A 21,704-nucleotide genomic window follows, 5' to 3' on the forward strand; every position below is an offset into this window, starting at 1 on the left:
GGCACAAAAAGTTTGTTGCCTATCTTTTCCAGATATGCCTGTTCAATGCCTACATCTTGTACAAAAAAAAAAATCCTGGGACGAGTCAACCTTTTTTGGAGTTCATCCAGCAGGTGGTGAGAGGGTGGCTGTTGCCACAAGACCGGGAGGAAGTTGGGTTGGAAGACCATGAGGAAGCCAGACAAAACACCAGGTCACCGTATTTTGATCCTGAAAGTCGACTTGATGGTAATATGGCCAAACACACGCTGCAACACATGCCTGCTACTTCCCGGAAAAAAAAGCCAGCAAGAAGGTGTCGGGTCTGCATGCGAAGGGGCATTCGCAGTGAGACAAAACTGTGGTGCAAATCTTGCAGTGTCCCCTTGCACTCAGGCGAGTGTTACACTGTTTACCACACAAAAGTAAAATTTATGTAGTTCAAACATCCACACAATTGTAAATAATCACACATGCACAGTTGTACACTTTTGTAAATAGTTTGTCAAATTGTTAGTTTTCTATGTAAATAAACTGTTCTTTTGCTATAAAAAAAGACTTTTTCATTGTTGGTGGTACTGTTTTATAGAAGTAAAGCACTATTTAGGTGTTTGTGGCATCATTCATGGACAAAAAGAAGTGTAGAATTCACTAGAGTGCATGAAATAACATCGTTTCACAAAAAGCTGTTTTTCTCCGCTTTTTGTTTCAAAACAGAGAATTTCGGTGAAAGTAACCATTTTCTATTGTTGATTACTGAAGAACGGAATAAGGTAGAGACAAACTTTTTTTTCTGATGAAAGATGAGAGTCCAATCTTTCATTTGGTAATTTGAAAATGTCTGGCAGTGAAAGAGTTAACGTCTTTGGCGCTCCTCCGTAGGATTTTACTAAACGTTATTTAACGTTTTTGGCAGTCAAAGAGTTAATAGTACAAATGATTTCAAATAAGATAAATATTTTATTAACCTAAAAGAGTCGTGAGGACCAAAGAAAAGAAAGGAAAGTGAAATCCAGCACCGACCAGACTCCACCCACCACCCACCGGGCCACCAACCAGAGTCCTTCAACAACCCCAGAAACATCTAAATTCCAACAAATGAGGGATACCTCAAGAGACCAAAGGAGAGACTGAGGAAAGGAAGGAAGGACAGACGAAGCAGAGTGAGATCCACAGACACCAGCCTCCACCGGTTCAACGACCAGAGGAAGAAGCAGATTGGGTCTGAGTTTCGATAGATGTTGGTGTGGTGGATCTGGCATGCATGAAAATCTCCACCAAAGAGGGGAGCAGTCGAACCCTGTCAGGACAGAGCAAGCGCAACACCTCAGGGCCCCCCAGGCCACGGCAGCGCCAAGGGACAACCCCCGGGCCCCGCAGGGGCCACCGGCCGGAGAGCAAACCCAGGAGCAGGAGCGCCCCCCACCCCAACACGGCCCGCGCCCCCAACCCAAACCAGCAGGACGGGGCACTGCAGGCCCGCCAGGCACCCCACCGGTCCAAAGACCCCGCCCCCCAGGGCGGTCAAAGAGTTAACAAGAATTGTTTTTTTTGCGATAGTAAGGGCTACAAGTGTAGATTGAAATTGTTTATGTGGTAAGTCAGTTGTTGTTAGGTCACCTAGCAAACACAAGAGTTTGGAGATAAAGGTATCCTACAGTCCAAGATAGCGGAAAGTTTTTCTCAGACTTTAGTCCAGAAATACATAACTGGAGTGCATAACCATAAAGCATGAAAATAAGTGTCTGTAGTGTTTTGTAAACACTGAAAACAAATGTCGGAGTCTGAGAGTCCCATTTTCTTCATCATATATTGAGTAATTATGTTCTATGAATAATTTAATATTGGATAAGTTGTACATTTGTGTGTTTTGTCATTTGAAATATGTTTTCACAAACTTGAATCCAAAAGTCAGATTCCAGAGCTATAGACAAGTCTGTCTCCCATTTCGAGATGGGTAAAGACATTTTATCACTATACGAAAGTAACATACTGTATATATTTTTGAGAGTTTTTTTGTTTGGTAATATCTTTAGCTAAAACAGGCGGTTGGAGCGCACCCCAAAGTGTTGGAATTTGTTTCTTTATCATACTTTTAGCTTGCAGATAATGTAAAAAAAATTCAGTTTTTTATTTTGTATTTTTGGAGCAAGGATGTATATGATATAAACATATTATCTGAGAAGAGATGGTGGAGATGTGTAATTCCCTTCTGCTCCCACACACCTAAATAAAAAGATTGGTAAGTTGAAAGTCGGGGTTATGCCATAGGGGAGAAAGCCCGCAGGGCTCCACTTGGGCTTTTGTAATTTCTAGTGCCTTCCACCAGGCAGTCAGGGTGGCGGAAATCATTGGGTTTTTAAAACAATTATGTCGCTTAATCGATGTTGTAATAAAGAGTAAATCTAGAAGTCTGAGATTATTACAATCCTTCTGTTCTAGTTCCAGCCAACCGTTTGTATCTCTGTTGGTTTGTGCCCATAGAATGATATATCGTAGCTGGTTAGCTTATATAGTAGTGCATAAAATTTGGTGCCTCTAGACCTCCTTTGGATTTACTTTTCTGAAGAGTAGATAGACTAATCTTTCCTTTTTTTTTATTCCCTTAAAATTTTGTAAAGTCAAATCTACTCAGAAATGAGTAGTGTGGTTCCTGGCTTGCAGGGTTCCATGAATTTTCTGTAATAGGTAGAAGTGTTGATTTTTTCCAGTTAATAGAATAATCTGATAAATGTGAGAATTTAGTTATTAAGTTAAATACTTACCCTAACGAAAGAGCAGGCTTTTCTAAATAAAGTAAAATATCATCGGCATATAGATTAATTTTGTCTTCTGTTACCCCAGAGTGAATACCTTGAATACTTCTTTCCTGGCGTATAGCTAAAGCAAGCGGCTCAATAAATATTGCAAATAATAAAGGGGACAGTGGGCATCCCTGTCTTGTGCCTCTCTGTAGAGTAAAACTCTGAGATATAATCCCATGAGTAGTAACTGTAGCTTTAGGAGAATCATATAATACTGGCACCCAGTGAATAAATGACTTCCCAAAGCCACATTTATTTAAAACAGCAAAGAGGAAGGACCAGTTAACTTTGTCGAAAGCTTTTTCTGCATCCAATGATATAAAAACTGCATTTTTATTATGCCGCTGTGACATGCTAATAAGGTTAAAGAGCCTCCTAATATTATTAGTAGAGTGACGACCTTTAATAAAGCCTGTTTGGTTGCTATGAATGATTGTCGAGACTACTGTTTCTAGTCTAGATGCGAAAGCCTTAGTGATCATTTTAATATCAGTGTTAATTAGTGAAATCAGACGGTAACTTGATGGAAGGGTGGGGTCTTTTTCTGGCTTTAATAAAAGTTTAATTGCTGTTGTATTCATGTGTGGGCGTTTGTAACCATTAGTTTTAATTTCTGTTACTACTCTTAAGAATAGTGGAGGAAGCATTAACCAGAAGTGCTTAAAAAATATAGCCGGATAACCATCCGGGCCAGGTGCTCTGCCATTAGGCATACTATCTAGAGCACTATACAGCTTGTTTTTTATACTAAGTGGCGCATCTAACATATCTTTATATTCAGTAGTTAACTGAGGTATATTTAACTCTTTTACTGCCAAAGACGTTAAATGACGTTCTGCAAAAACCTACGGAGGAGCGCCAAAGACGTTAACTCTTTCACTGCCACTGACGTTTAAAGACGTCAAGTAAAAACCTACGCTTCACTGCCAATGACGTCAAAAGACGTCATCCAATGATTTTTTTTTTTTTTTTTGAAACGGGTAGAGGAAACCCTCCCGCATGTCTGGTCAAAGTTTCAAGTCTGTCTGTTGTGCCTAAGCACTATTTTTGGCCCCTAGAGGGCAGCGATGACTCTCTTTTGACAAGATCGGGTGGGGCGTCAGTAGTATAAAAGGCCAGGCGGGGCTAGAGCGTCGAGGAGTAGGCGAGAGTTGAGGAGAGACGAAAAATGGCGACCGACGGTAAAAAGCAGACCACGCTTGATCGATTTTTTGGAAAAGGAGAAGCATCAAGCAGTGCTAAAGTGCACCATTATGATGACCGCGATGATGATGGTGATAAGGAGGTTGACGCCGAAGCTGCAGCGTTGACGCGGCGGCAGCTTCGTTCACGTCCTCAGGCCACAGAGGCTAGCGGTGCTAGCGCCGGAAAACGTCGTGCACGACCGAGCACTTCTGCACGCGAGGACGTTCAATCCGACGAAGGTGATGATGATGGCGACAATGAGGTTGATGCCGAAGTTGCAGCGTTGACGCGGCGGCAGCTTCGACCGCGTGTTAAGGCCTCGGAGGCTAGCGGTGCTAGCGCCGGAAAACGTGGTGCACGACCGAGCACTTCTCCGCACGAGGACGTTCAATCGGACGACGACGAAGAGTATCCTGAGTCCGATGGATATTCTTCGGAGGAGTGGGTACAGTCTGACCACGGAGAAAGTGATTCGGACAGTATTTCATCCGCAGAAGACGTCGAAGGTAAGCACAAACTTGCTATGAGATACTTTTCTAGCACGCTGCTAGCACCTCGTGTAACGTGAATGTGCATTCATAGATCGTGGATCGTGCTCACAGCGACGTCCCACTGCAAAGACGACAAAGAGAGGTATAAAAAAAGTGTTTTCAATACACCGCAACAACAAAAGAAAACGCTCTTTCGATATTATTGTAATTGTATATATTTCTTTCAGCTGCAGCTCAGAGTGACGCTCCTCGGAGTGAGCAGAATAAAGGTCCATCAACCAGTGGATCCAAGAAAAAACGTAAATATATATATTTATATATATATATTGCATCACACTGATCTAAAATGAATATTATATGATATTGAAATGTATATTTGCAGATCCCCAAAAATCTGGCTGGCATGAAGCAGGCTGGCAGCCAAACTCCTTCCCCTTCACTGTGGAGCCAGGACCAAGAGGTGCCGCAGCAGAGCTGAATTCAACCCGGCCAGTTGACTACCTGCAGCTGTTCATCACGGACGAACTTCTGCAGCACATTGCTGATCAGACAAACTTATTTGCACGTCAGTCAATGCAAAAACGGGCTGAAAGTCTGCCACACTGCAGGAGTCGTGCTTGGAAGCCGGTGTCTGTGTCTGAGCTCAAAACGTTTTTTGCACTCCAATTCCTTACTGGGTATATAAACAAGCCCAGTATCGAAATGTATTGGACTCAGGACGAAATAGAGACGACACCATTCTTCAGTCGCGCAATGCCTCGAAACCGCTTCCAGCTCATCTGGAGTTTCCTGCACTTCAACGACAACGAGACGGCACACAGTTCAGACGACAAACTATTTAAAATTCGTCCTGTGTTCAATCACGTTGTAAACAAGTTCAAGGAACTGTTTCAACCGGGCAAGAATATTTGTATTGATGAGGGAATGATGAGTTTCCAGGGACGTCTTTCTTTCAAAGTGTACAACCCCCAAAAGCCGGTCAAATATGGGATCAAATCATATATTTTGTGTGACTCCCAAACCGGCTATTGTTTCAATATGCAACCCTATGTTGGCATTAGTTGTTCTCTCCCCGATACAGTGTTCAACTTACTGGATCGTCTGCCAGGAAATGGGTACACACTATTCATGGACAATTTTTATAACTCTATTGCTTTGTGTGAACGTCTCCTGGCAGCGCGCACCAATGTTTGTGGAACGCTGAGGAAGAACAGGGGTGAACCCAGTGAGATAACGTGCCTAACCAACACTGGCCTTGGGGTGGGGGGGAAACTGGTAAGGCACAACACAAATGTTTTAATTGTGGCATGGCAGGACAAACGTTTGTTGAGGATGGTGACAACGTTTCACAAAGATGAAATGCGGACAGTGGAGGTGTGGCGGAAGGCACAAAAAAAAAAAGTGCCTTTCGAAAAACCAATTTGTGTTGTGGACTACAATTCCAAGATGAATGGAGTGGACAAGATGGATCAAAACATCTCGTACCACCCATTCACACGGAAAACATTGAAGTGGCACAAAAAGTTTGTTGCGTATCTTTTTCAAATATGCATGTTCAATGCTTACATATTGTACAAAAAAAAAAATGGGACGAGTCAACCTTTTTTGGAGTTCATCCAGCAGGTGGTGAGAGGGTGGCTGTTGCCACAAGACCAGGAGGAAGTTGGGATGGAAGAGCATGAGGAAGCCAGACAAAGTACCAGGTCACCGTATTTTGATCCTGAAAGCCGACTTGATGGTAACATGGCCAAACACACGCTGGAACACATGCCTGCTACTTCCCGGAAAAAAAAGCCAGCAAGAAGGTGTCGGGTCTGCATGCGAAGGGGCATTCGCAGTGAGACAAGGCTGTGGTGCAAATCTTGCAGTGTCCCCTTGCACGCAGGCGAGTGTTACACTGTTTACCACACAAAAGTGAAATTTATGTAGTTCAAACATCCACACAATTGTAAATAATCACACATGCACTGTTGTACACCTTTGTAAATAGTTTGTCAAATTGTTACTTTTCTATGTAAATAAACAGTTTTTTTTGTTATAAAAAAAGACTTTTTCATTGTTGGTGGTACTGTTTTATAGAAGTAAAGCACTATTTAGGTGTTTGTGGCATCATTCATGGACAAAAAGAAGTGTACAATTCACTGAAGTGCATGAAATAACATCGTTTCACAAAAAGCCGTTTTTCTCCACTTTTTGTTTCAAAACAGAGAATTTCGGTGAAAGTTACCATTTTCTATTGTTGATTACTGAAGAACGGAATAAGCTAGAAACAAACTTTTTTTTTCTGATGAAAGATGAGAGTCCAATCTTTCATTTGGTACTATGTGTGTTTCCATAGTCCAAACACAACATTTTCTGTGGACCTTGAAAGATCACTCAAAATGCTTAAATCGGCTGGCAGTGGGGACAACCCGTTTCGGAAAACGTCTGGCAGTGAAAGAGTTAAAAGACGTCCTCCCATTTTTTTTTTTTTGAAACGGGAGCTGGGAAGGCTTGCGGAGCTCTCCTGAAAGTTTTAAGCAGGTCTCGTGAGCCTAATGACTATTTTTGGCCCCTAGAGGGCAGCGATGACTCTCTTTTGACAAGATCGGGTGGGCGTCAGTAGAGGCGGAGCTAGAGCGTCGAGCAGGAGATCAGAATGGAAAACAAAGGAAAAATGGCGGCCGGTCGCGAGGAGCTAACGCCAGAGCTGTTTTTTTCAAAGACCAAAAGCATCGCTGAAAAAGCACATTGTTGATGACGATGATCATCATCGATGATGAAGATGATGGTGACTCCGTGGTTGGAAAGCATTGACGCGGCAGTAGAAGACGTTAGATGGAGCTAGATGGAGGAGGGAACGGGCAATGGCGAGCGTTTGCAAGCAGCTCTACACTTACAAGACAAAAGGCATCGACCAACGCTAAAAGAGTACATTGATGACGTTGATGATGAAGGTGAATCCGAGCTTGACGGCGAAATTGGAACCGCTGACGCGGCGGCTATGACGGTGTCGTAACGCGGAGCGCAACCGAGCACGCACAGGCGGACGTTCGATCGGACGACGGAGAGTGCCCCGAGTCCAATGCATATTCATCGGAGGAAGTGTGTACAGTCTGCTACTTGCTTTTTATTCCCCGGAAAAAAAGGCCGTCAAGAAAGTGTAACGTTTGCACGCAAAACGGACCAATGTGAAAGTGAAAGTAAACTGTTGTGCGAGTCCTGGCGTCACCTTGCACGCAGGAGAGCGTTACAAAAGGAAAAACTGTATTTGAAACATCCACATAATTGTAAGTAGTACCACAGTTGCACACATTTGTAAATAGTTTGCGAAATTGTTTTGTCAAATTGTTACACTGTTGAATGGAAATAAACGTATTTTGCAATCAAAAAACACTTTTTCATTGTTGGTGAAAGCGTTTTACAGAAGTAAAGCACTATTTAGGTGTTTGTGGCATCATTCATGGACAAAAAGAAGTGTACAATTCACTAGAGTGCATGAAATAACATCGTTTCACAAAAAGCTCTTTTTCTCCGTTTTTTGTTTCAAAAGAGAGAATTTCGGTGAAAGTAACCATTTTCTATTGTTGATTACTGAAGAACGGAATAAGGTAGAAACAAACTTTTTTTTTCTGATGAAAGATGAGAGTCCAATCTTTCATTTGGTAGTATGTGTGTTTCCATAGTCCAAACACAACATTTTCTGTGGACCTTGAAAGATCACTCAAAATGCTTAAATTGGCTGGCACTGGCGACAACCCGTTTTTGAAAACGTCTGGCAGTCAAAGAGTTAAGCTACTGAGGAGTGCCTCGGTATGCTCGGGGTTAGGCTTGTTAGTTTCTGAGTATAGGTTGTGATAATAGTTATAAAAAATTTGATAAATTTCTTCTGGTGATTGTGTGCATTCACCAGTTGTCCCTTTAATAGCCGTTAAAAGAGATTTTTCCCGATTAAGTTGAAGTTGGTTTGCAAGAAATTTACCTGATTTGTTATTATATTCAATGTTGTTGTATCTCAATTGTTGTATTATTAACTCTGTCTTTTTAGATAGCATATCGTCTAACTGTATTTTTGTATTTTGTAAGTCAGTCCATATTTGGTCATTTGGGTTTATTGCGTACTCATCCGTCAGTTGTTTAATTTTATCTTCCAAGTCTTTTTCTAATTTGTGATCCTGTTTCTTTTTATAAGATGAATATGATATAATTTTACCTCTAATTACTGCTTTCCCAGCTTCCCAGAGAAGAGATGGAGATAAGTCTGGAGAGTCATTTATTTCCAAAAAGTCTGCCCACTCTCTTCTTATAATTTTGTCAAACTCTGCGTCGTTTAGCAGTGAGATGTTAAAATGCCATGTCGGGGGGGTTAAAGGTATAATCAACTTGTCGGGAAAGGGAGACTGGTGCATCGCTAATAATAATAGGATGTATTTTTGTAACAGTTTTATCAGCAATAAAGAGTTATTTGTAAGAAAAAAAAATCCATTCTTGAAAAGACCGGTGCACAGCGGAAAAGAAGGTAAATTCCTTCTTATTTGGGTTTTTACGTCTCCAGCTGTCAACGAGGCCAAAATCATCCATATATTCCCCTATTACTTTAGTAGATTGTAATCGCCTTATACATGTTGTATTATTAGAACGATCTATTAATGGATTTAAGACTGTGTTAAAGCCTCCTCCAATAATAATAGTAGAGTTTGCTGCTAATTCAAACAGCTGAGAGAAAAATTCATGGAAAAAGGCCGGATCATCATTATTAGGGGCATATAAATTACCAAATGTATATATTTTATTACATATAGTCACCTGAATAATAATGTATCGGCCTTCTGGGTCTGTTATCATATTATTTAGAGTAAACAATAAATTCTTATGTATGAGTATACAGACTCCTCTTTGTCTACTGTTATAAGGGGCAGAGTACGCTTGGCTAAAATTCTTATCAATAAGTAATTTTTCTTCAGATTTTTGTAGGTGGGTTTCTTGTAGGAGGCAAATATCTGCTTTTAATTTTAAGAGACGGTCTAAAATTTTTATTATTTTTGCCTGTGAGCGCCACAAACATTCCAGGAAACCAGAACAAATTTTATGCATACAAACAATATAGACTCAATCCTGTGTATATATCTGTATAGGCTATTTGTTAATTTTGGCATGTTATAGGATTGAATCAAAGTGGTTAGGTGGATTATGTAATTTGTGTAAAATATGAGGAAACGTGTGAGTAAATATAACAGTGAAAAAACGGGTAGGGAGGTGAAAGTGAAGGAAATTAGCGGGGGATTAAACAACAATACACCAGTAACTGGTAACCTAAGTGAGATTTTTTGTTTAAATATACTTTAGATATAGTTATGTATTAATATTATATTTGTAATATAGCCTAAACATAATGAGTATTCATATTTTAGGTTTTATAACCACATATACAGTATATGTATACATCTTTCGCCGCTGTAGGATTTCTTTATCTCCAAGCTTGTGTTTACTAGGTGATTTAACAGCAACCAATTTACCACACAAAAAATCTCAATCTACACTCATAGCCCTTGCCAAAAAAACAATTCGTGTTAGCTAGAAAAATAAAAAAAAACTCTGAATATCGATTACTAGTTAAGCCTCCTCATAAATTACATTTCAATGGAAAAAATCTCTGCTTCAAATAAAAACCAAGCATTAAAATGTATACAAACCTGGTCTACGTCAAGGGTGTTCAATGCATCGATCGCGGTCGAACCAGTCAACCGCAAACGTATTATTGGTCGATCGCATGACAACACACGACCTTAAGAAAAATAAATAAAAAAGTGCCACCTTAAAACAAAACAAAACAAAAACAGGCAATATTCCATCATCGATCCCGCCACTTGATTGGGCATCTGAATTCTTTTGACGCGCACATGCAGCAAATGCAGCAAGCATCGCCGTGGCACACGCACGTTTCCTTATTTTTACGCAAGCGAGGCATGAGGCGCCTGCTGGTCTTCGCCAAAGTCATAAAAATACAGTATATACAATAAATATAATGTTTTGCAACAAGGCTGAACAAGGCTGGATTTGTAATGATTGTGGTTTTAAAAAAAAAAATTCCCTTCACTTTAATGGGATGCTCGCGCTGCAGTTATATGAATGAGGCTGAGCTCTCCATTCAGAAATTGCTTTGTAAGACGGTCGTGAAATCAAGACCGCAATATTTCATCCATGGTGGTCCATATGAAATTGTAAATATGGTTCAATGTTGGCGCGACTTCCGAGTGGTGCGGTAGGGTTGTGGTAGCGTGCCGTGCTAATTTAAATTTAATTCACGGTCGCGGGCGATGTGAATAATTAAGTGCGGCAAATGAATACGGAGCTTGCGATAATTCCGGGAGGCTTGACAAAGGAACTCCAACCACTGGACATCAGTGTAAACAGGGCGTTGAAGTTGCAAGCTTCGTGTGGGCGATAGATGACAGATGGCGAACACAGCTTTACTCAAGACTGGGAGGCAGCGCAGAGCGAATTATGCCAAAATTTGTGAATGGATTGTGCACGCTTGGGCTACCGTGTCTGCTTGCACTATTGTTCGAGCTTCCGCAAAAGTCGGCATCATTTCGAAGTGTCATGCTTTGGGGCTGTTTTTCTGCACAGGGGACAGCACGCACACACACACACACACACACACACACACACACACACACACACACACACACACACACACACACATACATAAACACACACACACACACACACAGTCATAATAGGCTGCTGTGAATTGAATTCTGGGGGAAAACAATAATCCATCTAGAAAAAGGCCTGCAACATGAAAATGTGGACAAAGTCAAGCTTTTTGTTTCAGGATGTCAGCATTCTGTACTTTTCTTGAGCATACCCATAATGACGTAGTGTTCTTTGTAGGTTTCTCTGATGGTCTTAAGCTGTGCATATCTTTCCACCAGAATCTCTCTTCTGGATTCCAAGTGCGGCCTCATGTCCAGGTTTTGCTCCGCAAGGCTGCGATTGGACGCCAAAGCCATTTCTCTCTCCAATTGGATGTTCTGGACCTTTTGCAATGGGATTTCAGAAAACAGAACTTAACTTAATTTGCTGAATTTTATTACATACAAAACAATAGTGTAGTAAATAGGGCTGTGTTAAAAAAAATTAATAATCAATATTGAATCAACTTTCTTTTTCAAGCCCGATATTGATTGAGAAAACCGTGAATCAATTATTTTATAAATTTCTTTTTCCCATAAATTCTTAAGAAAATAGAATTTTAAAGGCAATTTTTTTTTGTATCTTACAGTTTTCTTCAGCTGGGCTCATTAAACTCATACGTCATCAAACTCATTTGAATTAATTACCGAGAACTCTAAGACGCTGTGGAAACACAAATTATAAATTCCTCGCACAATTTTTACAACCAAGAACTCCCTTTATCCAGAACTCAAAGATCCAGGGCTTGTTGGTGGAAAAGCAGCTATTGGCACGTTTCACAGATGCACCATCTGTGTATTAGAATTAATACTATCGCCACAAATGTCCACATTGTGCTTTGTTTGTGATTAAAATGAAGTCAAATATCACCGCTGCTTTGCAGATGTGCTGCCGCTTGCATTACCTTTGATTGGTTGCTAGTAACTTTTACACCAAAAAGCCCAAGAACTTTGAATTCCTGGTACCGACTGTTCCTGGTTATAAGATGTTGTATGTAGCCCACTGCATTCACACACAGCAGCAGTTGGCAAGCTAGTTCATTCCAATGAGACTGATGACGTAGAGGAGAAACAAACTGCACTACCCCTTTTGTCCAGCAGGTAGTGGGAACAAAAAAAAAGCCAGGTTACAGAATCACAGTGGAGCATTTATTTGCCATCCTATGACATAGGGGAGAAATAAACTGCACTACCTCTTCTTTCCAACAGGTAGTGGGGAGAAAAGCTAGGTTACAGAATCACAGTGGCGCATTTATTTTAGAGATAGACCGATATGTTTTTTTTATGGCCGATACCGATAATTAGTAGTCAGGGACGCCATAACCGATATTTGGAGCCGATATTCATTTTCACTAAAAGGGAAAATATTGGCATCAAAAATTAAAAAAATATCAACTCTAGCTCTTATTTATTTATTTATGCATTTATTTATTTTAAGCATATGTTTATTGAACAACATTTAAGGTTCTTAAAATATTGACGTTTAAAAATGATTTTTTTATTACTCAACAATTAGTCAATTGTCAAATTAACTTACAATTATGTTGATGCTCCATTAATCATTTGAATATTTTATTTTAAAATGATCTAAATCTCGTATTTTGCACATTTGCAACCATCTGCTTTTATTTTGGAAAACAGTGAGCAACATTTTTGCATAAGTATTGTTCCGACATGTTAAAGACCAAACCAGGGCCTAGTGGTAGAGTGTTTGCCCTGAGACTGGGAGGTTGTGGGTTCAATCCCCGGCTGGATCATATCAAAGATTATAAAAATGGGACCCATTGCCGCCCTGCTTGACACTCAGCATTAAGGGTTGCAATTGGGGGGTTGGATCACCAAATGATTCTCGAGCGCGGCCCCTGCTGCTGCTCACCGCTCCCTCAGGGGATGGGTCAAATGCGGAGAATGTGACAATCAGTGGTACTCTATCAGTTTTTTTAAATGCTGTTTTAACATGCATCTGCCTAATAAAAAAAAGTTGTAACTACAAATGAATATAAAAAAAACCTTGGCAACACGGTCGCCGACGAACTTTTCCGTGACCCCGTTAGGACCCAGCAATCACAGTTGAACGGACACGCGCAAGTCCTGTGCGTCACTTAACACCCGTTTCCAGTGTCCCATCGCAGCGAGAGCTGGTTCAACGGCTGATCTCCCTTGGGACGCAGTCACGCAGCAGATCTAGGCCTCAGGAGCGGGTTTTGACCAGCTGATACGCGGATCTTCCCGCGTGCCGAGAGGACAACTCTGGCTGAAGTCCCGACCGCACCTGAGTAGAGTTGTGTCGCCCTCGTCCGACTGTGGAACAATTTTTATAATTTTTATTTTTGCTTTGTTTGTTTTTTTGGAGCAGATTTTTTCTTCTTTCTTCAACATATCTTCCCTCCGTCCGCTCGATCCAACTCACTCCAGTAAGTTGCAGATCTCATAACCAATTTGACATATCGCTGGTGCAACTTCCATTTCAAACATTTCACAGATTTGGCAAGTCAAACCTTTCCTTTCTACCTCGTCAAATTGTTCCTTTCTAATTTCTATTAGTTTTACTTTTATCTTTTTTTCCACCGTATGATAGTTAGGTAGACAGTATTTTGATTCTGTATGTGTAACCGTAGTGAATTTTTTTTTTTTTCAAATCTAGTTCAGTCTCAATCGTCCTGGTGTCCGAGTGGATTAGTAATTTTTTTAGTAATACAAAGAACCACAAACTTTGAATGTGGCAACTGCAGATTATGAATAAATAAACGAGAATTTGTATTTTATTCGTTGTGTTTCTCCAAACTGAAAGTAAACAGAACGTTGTGCCCCTATAAGCGATTGAGGGAATTACGAATTCCTCAAGCGCTGATCAAATTACTAATTCGCCCAAAAGACAACATCAATTATTGCTACATCTGCGTATCACCATCAATTTTTAAACATGCCAGAAATTATGGTACAAGCTGCAAAATCTAATTAAAGTTCAATGTCCTACAATCGTAATTGTCTTTATTATTAAATGGTACATGCTTTTAATTAAATAATTCAAAATGTTGGTTTTAAAACAGGCAGCCGCTTTTTGGTGCAATATACTGGTATTTACATATTGTCGCTGTCCTGTGAAAAACACGTCCATTTTTGTCATTTTTTACATTTATGAATGCAGACATCCCAAAAACGTCCAAAAACAAATGGACATAAATGTTTTTCACAGGACAGCGAAGATTTTTTCCAATTAGTCGACTAATCGCGACTACTGTTGGTGATTAATCGACTAACTAAATAATCGTTTGGGGCAGCACTAGTTTATATATGTAATTGTTTTTTTGCCATGTTTTACTCTACTGTCTGCATCCTGGCTGTCACTGCAAATACCACCCAGACCTTACCTGGATAAATAAAGGTTAAAAAAACAACAACACGACTTTATTAACTCTTTCAATGCCACGCGTTATCAGAAAAGACGACCCCTAAAATGTCAGCTGATTTTGAGCATTTTCACTCATCTTTCAAGGCCGACAGACTATGTGCTGTGACCATATAAACAAGGATGGTACCATTTGAAAGAATAAATTCCATTATTTCATTAGAAAAAAAAGTATGATTCTACCTTTTGACGTTCTTTAGTAATCACTATTTAAAAATAGGTTATTTTAGGACATCAAGCTATTTTGGACAAAATACAGAGAAAATTAGCTTTTTGTGAAAAGATGTGTTTTCTGCACAACAGTGATTTTGACACTATTTTTTATTTATTGGGGTTTAGTGGCATTTCAAACATCTCAACATCTTTCTCTTCTATAAAACGTGAAGAATAACAATGAAGATGTGTTTTTGATGGCCAAATAATTTATGTACATATTTGATAAACAATACAAACTGCAACATTTTTACATTTGACAACATATTTACATATTTTTTGTTAGTTTTACAAGAATGTTTGTGCATATGAGTGTGCATATGAGTGTGCATGTGTGTGTGTGTGTGTGTTTATTTTTTTGAGGACAAATTCTGCAATGGAAATTTTGAATTAAAAATGTTTGTGTCAAAAGATTATTTGCCATGCTGTGACAAGGAAGTTTATTGATATTTTATCATTATGGATATTACATCTCAAATACTTTAACCACATAAAGAAAATGCAATTATGACATTTCGGTAATTCAACACAGTTTGTTGTTGTTGTTGTTCAAATAGCAAAAATCCAAGTGTAATTAAAAATAATGTCGGATATTGATTGATTGATTGATTGATTGATGGCCATATGCTGTTTTCGAACTGTCACTGAAAGCAACCACACCTCAGTTAGACAGACAGACAGACAGACAGACCCAATGAGAATGACGATGCGTGACATCAACTGCAAAATGAACTTTTCATTGTTACAAATTGAGCTGTGTATATGTTGTGTATGATGTTTAGATAGTGAATTGGTGGGAGGAAGATTTGTTTGGAAGGTGTAACTCACATTATGGTTGTAGGCTAGCGGGCTAGCTAGCAAGAAACTACAGTGCGTAGCATGCCGCTGGACTCTCAGCTCAAACTTTCGCTCCGATTAAGTTCCAGTGAATACCGGTCGCTATTTCCTCCTCCCGTCCGTGAAGCTTTTCAACCTGCCCGCGTGTGGAGGACACGACTAGTCAGATCATTCGTTCCCACCTCCCCGACATGTAGCAACGGTCCCTCCGTCCCTCCATCCCTCACTCACTCACTCACCCACCCACCCACTCAACCACCCACCTACCCACCCTCCCTCCCTTTTTTTTTGAAATCTGATTACGTAACGGCGTAACATGTATTCCGTTACTCCCCAAGCCTGGTAATGTGTCATCAGTAGTTAACGTTGCATGAATGACGACGTCAAGTGATCAAAACATTACATTATATACATTACATTATTAGAGTAGTATAGCAGTAAATTACACAAACGGTATTTCCAAACTTTTTTTCTTTTTTTACACTAAATCCTGACTCGCTACTCCGCTGGTGGGACGTGCTCTCATGTAAACAATCGTCTATTACGCCCTCGCAACCTAACTTGCTTTAATGCGTAAATAAAAGCATTAAATTAAAAGTGGACATAGGCTCGCTGGAACTGACGATGAATTATATTTGGATTATTTGCTGATGAGCAAATCACATGACGATCTGCAATAAGGTAAGGAAGAGCATGTAGAGCTGTGACGCAAAAATGTGCATCTTGTTATTCAACACGGCTGGACGTCCATCTGGCTTCTGTTTGATTTCGTTATAAGGGACACATTATGGTGTTTGTGACTTTTATGTCCATTTATAGAAATCAGCAGCTCTAAAGATGGTAAAACCTCATTTCTCACTTGTTCCTCACTTTTGTCACATGTCAATTTGAGCTTAGCTGTCAGTCTAACACAATCAGACTCTGTAATTTGTCTACAAGAGCGATCAAATTACGAGGCATGTTTTGCTGACATTTCTGCATTTAAAGCATTGTGGACTTGGTCACTTTTTACTCACGACAGCCATCTCTGGCCTAAAGTGTAAAAGCAGCCTATGTAAAGCTTGTGCATCGCACCCACCCCCACCCCACCCCTCAAGTAACTATGGCATGTTTGGGTTGAACACTCCACACTGAAAGGAAGGGAAGATACAGGCTGATAGGTGAAGCCTGCCGATACGTGGCTCAGATATTGGGGAAAAAATTGATCTGGTATCTGTCAAAAAATTTATACTAAATCCCGACTCGCTACCTCCGGTCTAGATCCACACCCTGATTCACAGAGGCTTATCTCCTGGGCGCGCGCACTTTCACGTCTCCAATGACGAGGTGAAACGGGAAATGGTGAGGTAGATATTTCCCCTTTGCTATGTTGGCACAGCCAATGTCTGTCAAAATTGCACTGGGGAACATCTGAAGCCATTTGGCAGGAAGGCGGGCCCTGCGTCGCCAGCTAGCGGAAGCCGTTCGGCAGCGAGAAGCAGCCTCCTTGCCACCGGCTCGCTGCCTTGCCGCCGTCAGGGGACATTCGCGAGAGAGAGCGGGCACTGGTTGGTCTCACCGCCTGCCAAGCGGGGACCCCCGTGAGAGAGAGCGGGGGCTGGTTGGTCTCACTGCCGGCCAAGCGGGGACCCCCGCGAGAGCGAGAGGGGGACTGGTTGGGGACCTCTGCTCTTTCTCTCGCGAAGGACTACCCCCGAGCCGGCAGGCTGCGTGGAAGGACGGCCGTGTGGGAAGCGGCAACAGTTTGCCGAGGCGGACAAGACAAATAATAATATACTTAATTATGCCTGTTGTAGTGGCATTTTGTACATAAAGGTGGCATTTGGTGATCATCTATTTTCTTAAACTACGAAGAGCAAAAAAGCATGTAGCCTATGAACATTTCTCTCTGTGCAGACATGAAAGACGGTGTGTAGACAGAAACAAGTGGCGCATTATGCACAGTTCCAACATGAACATTGCTTGATTGTAAGAAAATAAAATTGCACCGTCACTTAAATAATGATTACATTCATTCAATATACATTCAATACATGTATTGAAAATATTGAATGAAAATCATACTCCAATAAATGTAAAAAATAAATAAAAATACTTTGAAGACATTAAAGTACATCTAAAAGCATGTATTGAAAATATTGAATGAAAATCATACTCCAATAAATGTAAAAAATAAATAAAAATACTTTGAAGACATTAAAGTACATCTAAAAGCATTTGAGGTTTTTTGGTGGAAATATATAGAATATTATTGGGGGGACTAGTGCAAAGAAAATTTAGTATGGATCGGATTGGTATTGGCAGATACTGAACTCAAGATATCAGTATCGAATTGGTAATGAAAAAAGTGGATTGGATTTCTGGGTGGCTGATGGCTCTCCTGAGCTTCCAGTTATTTCTACAACTCAGATTTTTCTTTGATAGAGTAATTATAGCGTTTGTGGGCATTGGTATCCAATGTGCCCTATTTCAATGGCCTCAGAGAAGTTGCAGTCACTCAAAATCACACATAAGAAGTCGGACTTACTCGCCTATCTTTTCCATGTTAATTTCGGCGAATTTTTCCTATTTTTGGATAAATCCAAAGTTTTCATCCTGCTCTCATTTGGTTATTTTTCATCCGATTAAAAAAATGAGAACATGCTCGCGTTTCCCAAACCCTTGCCGTTCTAACGAGCCATTTCTGGAATCTGCATCTTAAACCGTTAAATCGTGATAGGCTTTTGTTCGAGGTGTGCGTATCTCATACAATATCAATGGAATGTGTATGCGTGACGTCTCCAAGTCAAAGGTGTCCAACAAGTTAAAATCAAATGTGTGTGCGTGAATGTGCATTCTTCTTAAAGGGACAGTAAGATACTTTTAGTTTATGTTGATTATGGTTAACTTCCACATTTCTTGACAAATTTCAATCGTTTAAATTGTGAACTGTTCAGCTCATTTATATATTTTTTTAAATACATAAAAATAAAAATAAAACACATTATTATTATTATTTTTTTAATGCAATGGAATCCACTGCTATTTAAATAGTGCTTTTTTTGCTATACTGCCTGGTCTCTCACTTCTGCATAGCAACTGCCTCAGCCAATCATCTCTCTTACTGTTCAGCTCAACTCACCCCTTTTTTTCTTGGTGTACTCAAAGCTTGGCCTATGTACGGGCGGCCATCTTGGCCAATTGATTAGGTACGCCCAGGATTCTCGCCACTCTGCTCGCCCAGGGCGGCGGCCATCTTGGCCAATTAATTAGGTACGCCAAGGACACTCTCCCCATCGCCCACCCGGGTCGGCGGCCATCTTGGCCAATTAATTTGGTACACCAAGGATTCTCTCCCCTCCGCTCGCCCAGGGTGGCGGCCATCTTGGCCAATTAATTAGGTACGCCAAGGACTATCTCCCCCACGCCCACCCAGGTCGGCAGCCATCTTTGCCAACTGATTAGGTACGCCCAGGATTCTCGCCACTCCGCTCGCCCAGGGCGGCGGCCATCTTGGCCAATTAATTAGGTACGCCAAGGACTCTTTCCCCCTCGCCCGCCCGGGTCGGCGGCCATCTTGGTCAATATATTAGGTAAGCCCAGGATTCTCGCCACTCCGCTCGCCCAGGGCGGCAGCCATCTTGGCCAATTAATTAGGTACGCCAAGGACTCTCTTCCCCTCGCAGACCCGGGTCGGCGGCCATCTTGGCCAATTGATTATGTACGCCCAGGATTCTCGCCAAACTGCTCGCCCAGGGCTGCGGCCATCTTGGCCAATTGATTAGGTATGCCCAGGAATCTCGCCACTCCGCTCGCCCAGGGCGGTGGCCATTTTGGCAAATTAATTAGGTACGCCAAGGACTCTCTCCCCCTCGCCCACCCGGGTCGGCGGCCATCTTAGCCAATTGATTAGGTACGTCAAAGACTCTCTCCCCCTCGCCCACCTGGGTCGGCGGCCACCTTGGCTATTTGACTACTATTAAAATTACTACAACTACAAGCACTACTTATATTAGTACAAGTACTACTTACTACTACTACTACTACTACTACAAGTACTTGCTACTACTATACTACTACTACTATTGCTACAAGTACTACATACATGCGTCTTTCCACCTTGCAAGAGTCAGCAGTCCCATTCAAAATTTCCGCGGGAATTTTTCTAGTTAATTAAAATATTATTATGAAATATTTAGGCCTATTTAGCACTGGCATTTTAACAAAGCACAATATAAATTGAAATGCGTCCACACCACAGACATGTTGGCGAATGGTACATTAAACACCAAACGCTGGGTGAGCAACTTAGTTTGTGCTAACCGGCCGCTAAGTGGTCTCGACGAGACGGCTTGCATGTTGCAACCGCGCAGTGGCCTAAATGTGCACATTTGTGTTATTCTTTCTATTGTATAAGCATTCCCGGCAAATCACAGACATTCACGACAAAATAACGTTTACGGGAGAATTGCCAGTTATAGCAAAATAACCATTGCTTTAACAATCACAAACTAACGCTACAACATAGTCTCTGTAGTAACGTTATGCTACTTTTTCTTATGGTAAAACGTTTTGCCACTTCTCCACATATTAAAATAGTTCTCAAATGTGTAAAAGACATTATTGCATTTCTCTTTTCTTCTGCTCCCATGGCCAGTGGTTTCCATTCACAACATTAGCACCTGGCTACCATGACCGAAATCACTGCCCCTTCAAGAGAGAAGGGTATGGCCTAGGCGTGGCCTGGTGCAGCTATTTACATAAAAGTGACACACCCCTAAAACAGGCGGTTTTGAACAGAGCTTTTTTTTGGGCTGATTTAGGGACAGCAAAAATATTTGATCCAAGTCAATTTTGACGAATGCATGTCACAGACATGTCTTTTACACGTTTGAGAACAATTTAAGTATGTTGAAAAGTTGAATAATAAGAGACCTTTAATGTACAGTAGTTCGCACCGGCGGGAACGGATGCGTGCGGTGAGGATGGCGCATTTATAGGCTATTTGGAGTGGGACACCGTGCAGCACACTTAAAATCGGCACATTCCCATTTTCACCAACATTTAAAAATTAATAAATACATTTCTTTGCAATCAGCTTTGGCAAAGGACTGCAAAGTCACACACGGCTTCCTGTACATGTCTGAAGTCACCCAGAGATAGTGGTAAGTGTTTACATGATTAAAACTGTTGATTGCAATAGTGCTAACTAGTGATGCACCGAATTTTCGGCCGGAAATGTCAAAAATTTGCATTTTCGGCGTTCGGCCTAAATAAAATTCAAGCCGAAAGAATACGGCCGAAAGAGGATGATGTGGTGACGCAAGCAAAAACAAAAAAATGCTGCAAGCAAGTGTCTTAAACACCAAACACGAGAGTGTGTGTCCGCCTTGCTCGCATTGGTGAGTACCCGCAGCTTCATTGTGCACACCGGAGAAGGAGAGGGTCGCTTGGTAGACTATGTCAAAAAAGAGAGCGCTGTAGAGTACTGCACTACAGGTGAGCCACTCTTTCTCCTGCAGCGCCTTCCTTTTTTTCTTTGATGAGAGGCCCTCGAGCGCTTCTGTACAGGACGCCGTGTGTGACTTTGCAGTCCGTTCCCAAAAGCTGATTGGCTGGTGCAAAGAAATGTATTTATTTTTAAACGTTGGTGAATATGCCGATTTTAAGTGCGCCGCACCGTGTCCCGCTCCAAATAGCCTACAAATGCGTCATCCGCACCGCACGCATCCGTGCCCGCTAGTGCGAAGTACTGTACATTGACTATAAAGTGCAAAAAATGCTAATTTGCTTACCCCGCGTTTGGTGTTTAATGTACCATTCGCCAACATGTCTCTGATGTCTGTGGTGTGGCTTTTTTTAAATGCCTGTGCTAAATAGGCCTAAATATTTTATAATAATATTATAATTTTAATTAATTATAATAAATGCAATGATAATAAAAAAATTGCATTATTTTTTGGGGCATTTTTGGCCAAGCATTTCTCATTTTTGGCCAAGCAGTTCTCATTTTCGGCTTTCGATTTCGGCCCAAAAATTTCATTTCGGTGCATCCCTAGTGCTAACATTAGCACACAAGTATTGAGCACGGCCACCAGAATGCAAGTGAAAAAGTGGAAGCACTCGAGGA

The 21,704-nt window shown here is 41.1% G+C and overlaps 1 protein-coding gene and 1 long non-coding RNA gene across 6 annotated transcripts in view; one reads left to right on the forward strand and one right to left on the reverse strand.

Annotated features, from left to right (window-relative positions):
• The window catches only part of LOC144055726 (vacuolar protein sorting-associated protein 37C-like), a 73,705-nt gene that overhangs the window by 42,754 nt on the left and 9,247 nt on the right, over positions 1 to 21,704 (reverse strand). For all 5 annotated transcript variants that reach the window (XR_013294924.1, XM_077571980.1, XM_077571981.1 and 2 more), the window contains exon 3: positions 11,310 to 11,481. Coding sequence is in view for 4 of the 5 variants with exons in the window: in XM_077571980.1 (XP_077428106.1) it covers positions 11,310 to 11,481 (172 nt within the window). In the remaining variant the exon portion in view is untranslated. The remainder of the gene's footprint in view (positions 1 to 11,309; positions 11,482 to 21,704) is intronic.
• On the forward strand, positions 4,060 to 4,955 carry LOC144055729 (uncharacterized). Its single transcript, XR_013294925.1, has 3 exons — positions 4,060 to 4,601; positions 4,687 to 4,758; positions 4,842 to 4,955. It is a non-coding gene; the product is annotated as an uncharacterized LOC144055729 (long non-coding RNA).

This window comes from Vanacampus margaritifer, chromosome 7 (genome assembly GCF_051991255.1).
Source record: "Vanacampus margaritifer isolate UIUO_Vmar chromosome 7, RoL_Vmar_1.0, whole genome shotgun sequence".
Classification (NCBI taxonomy): Eukaryota; Metazoa; Chordata; class Actinopteri; order Syngnathiformes; family Syngnathidae; genus Vanacampus; species Vanacampus margaritifer.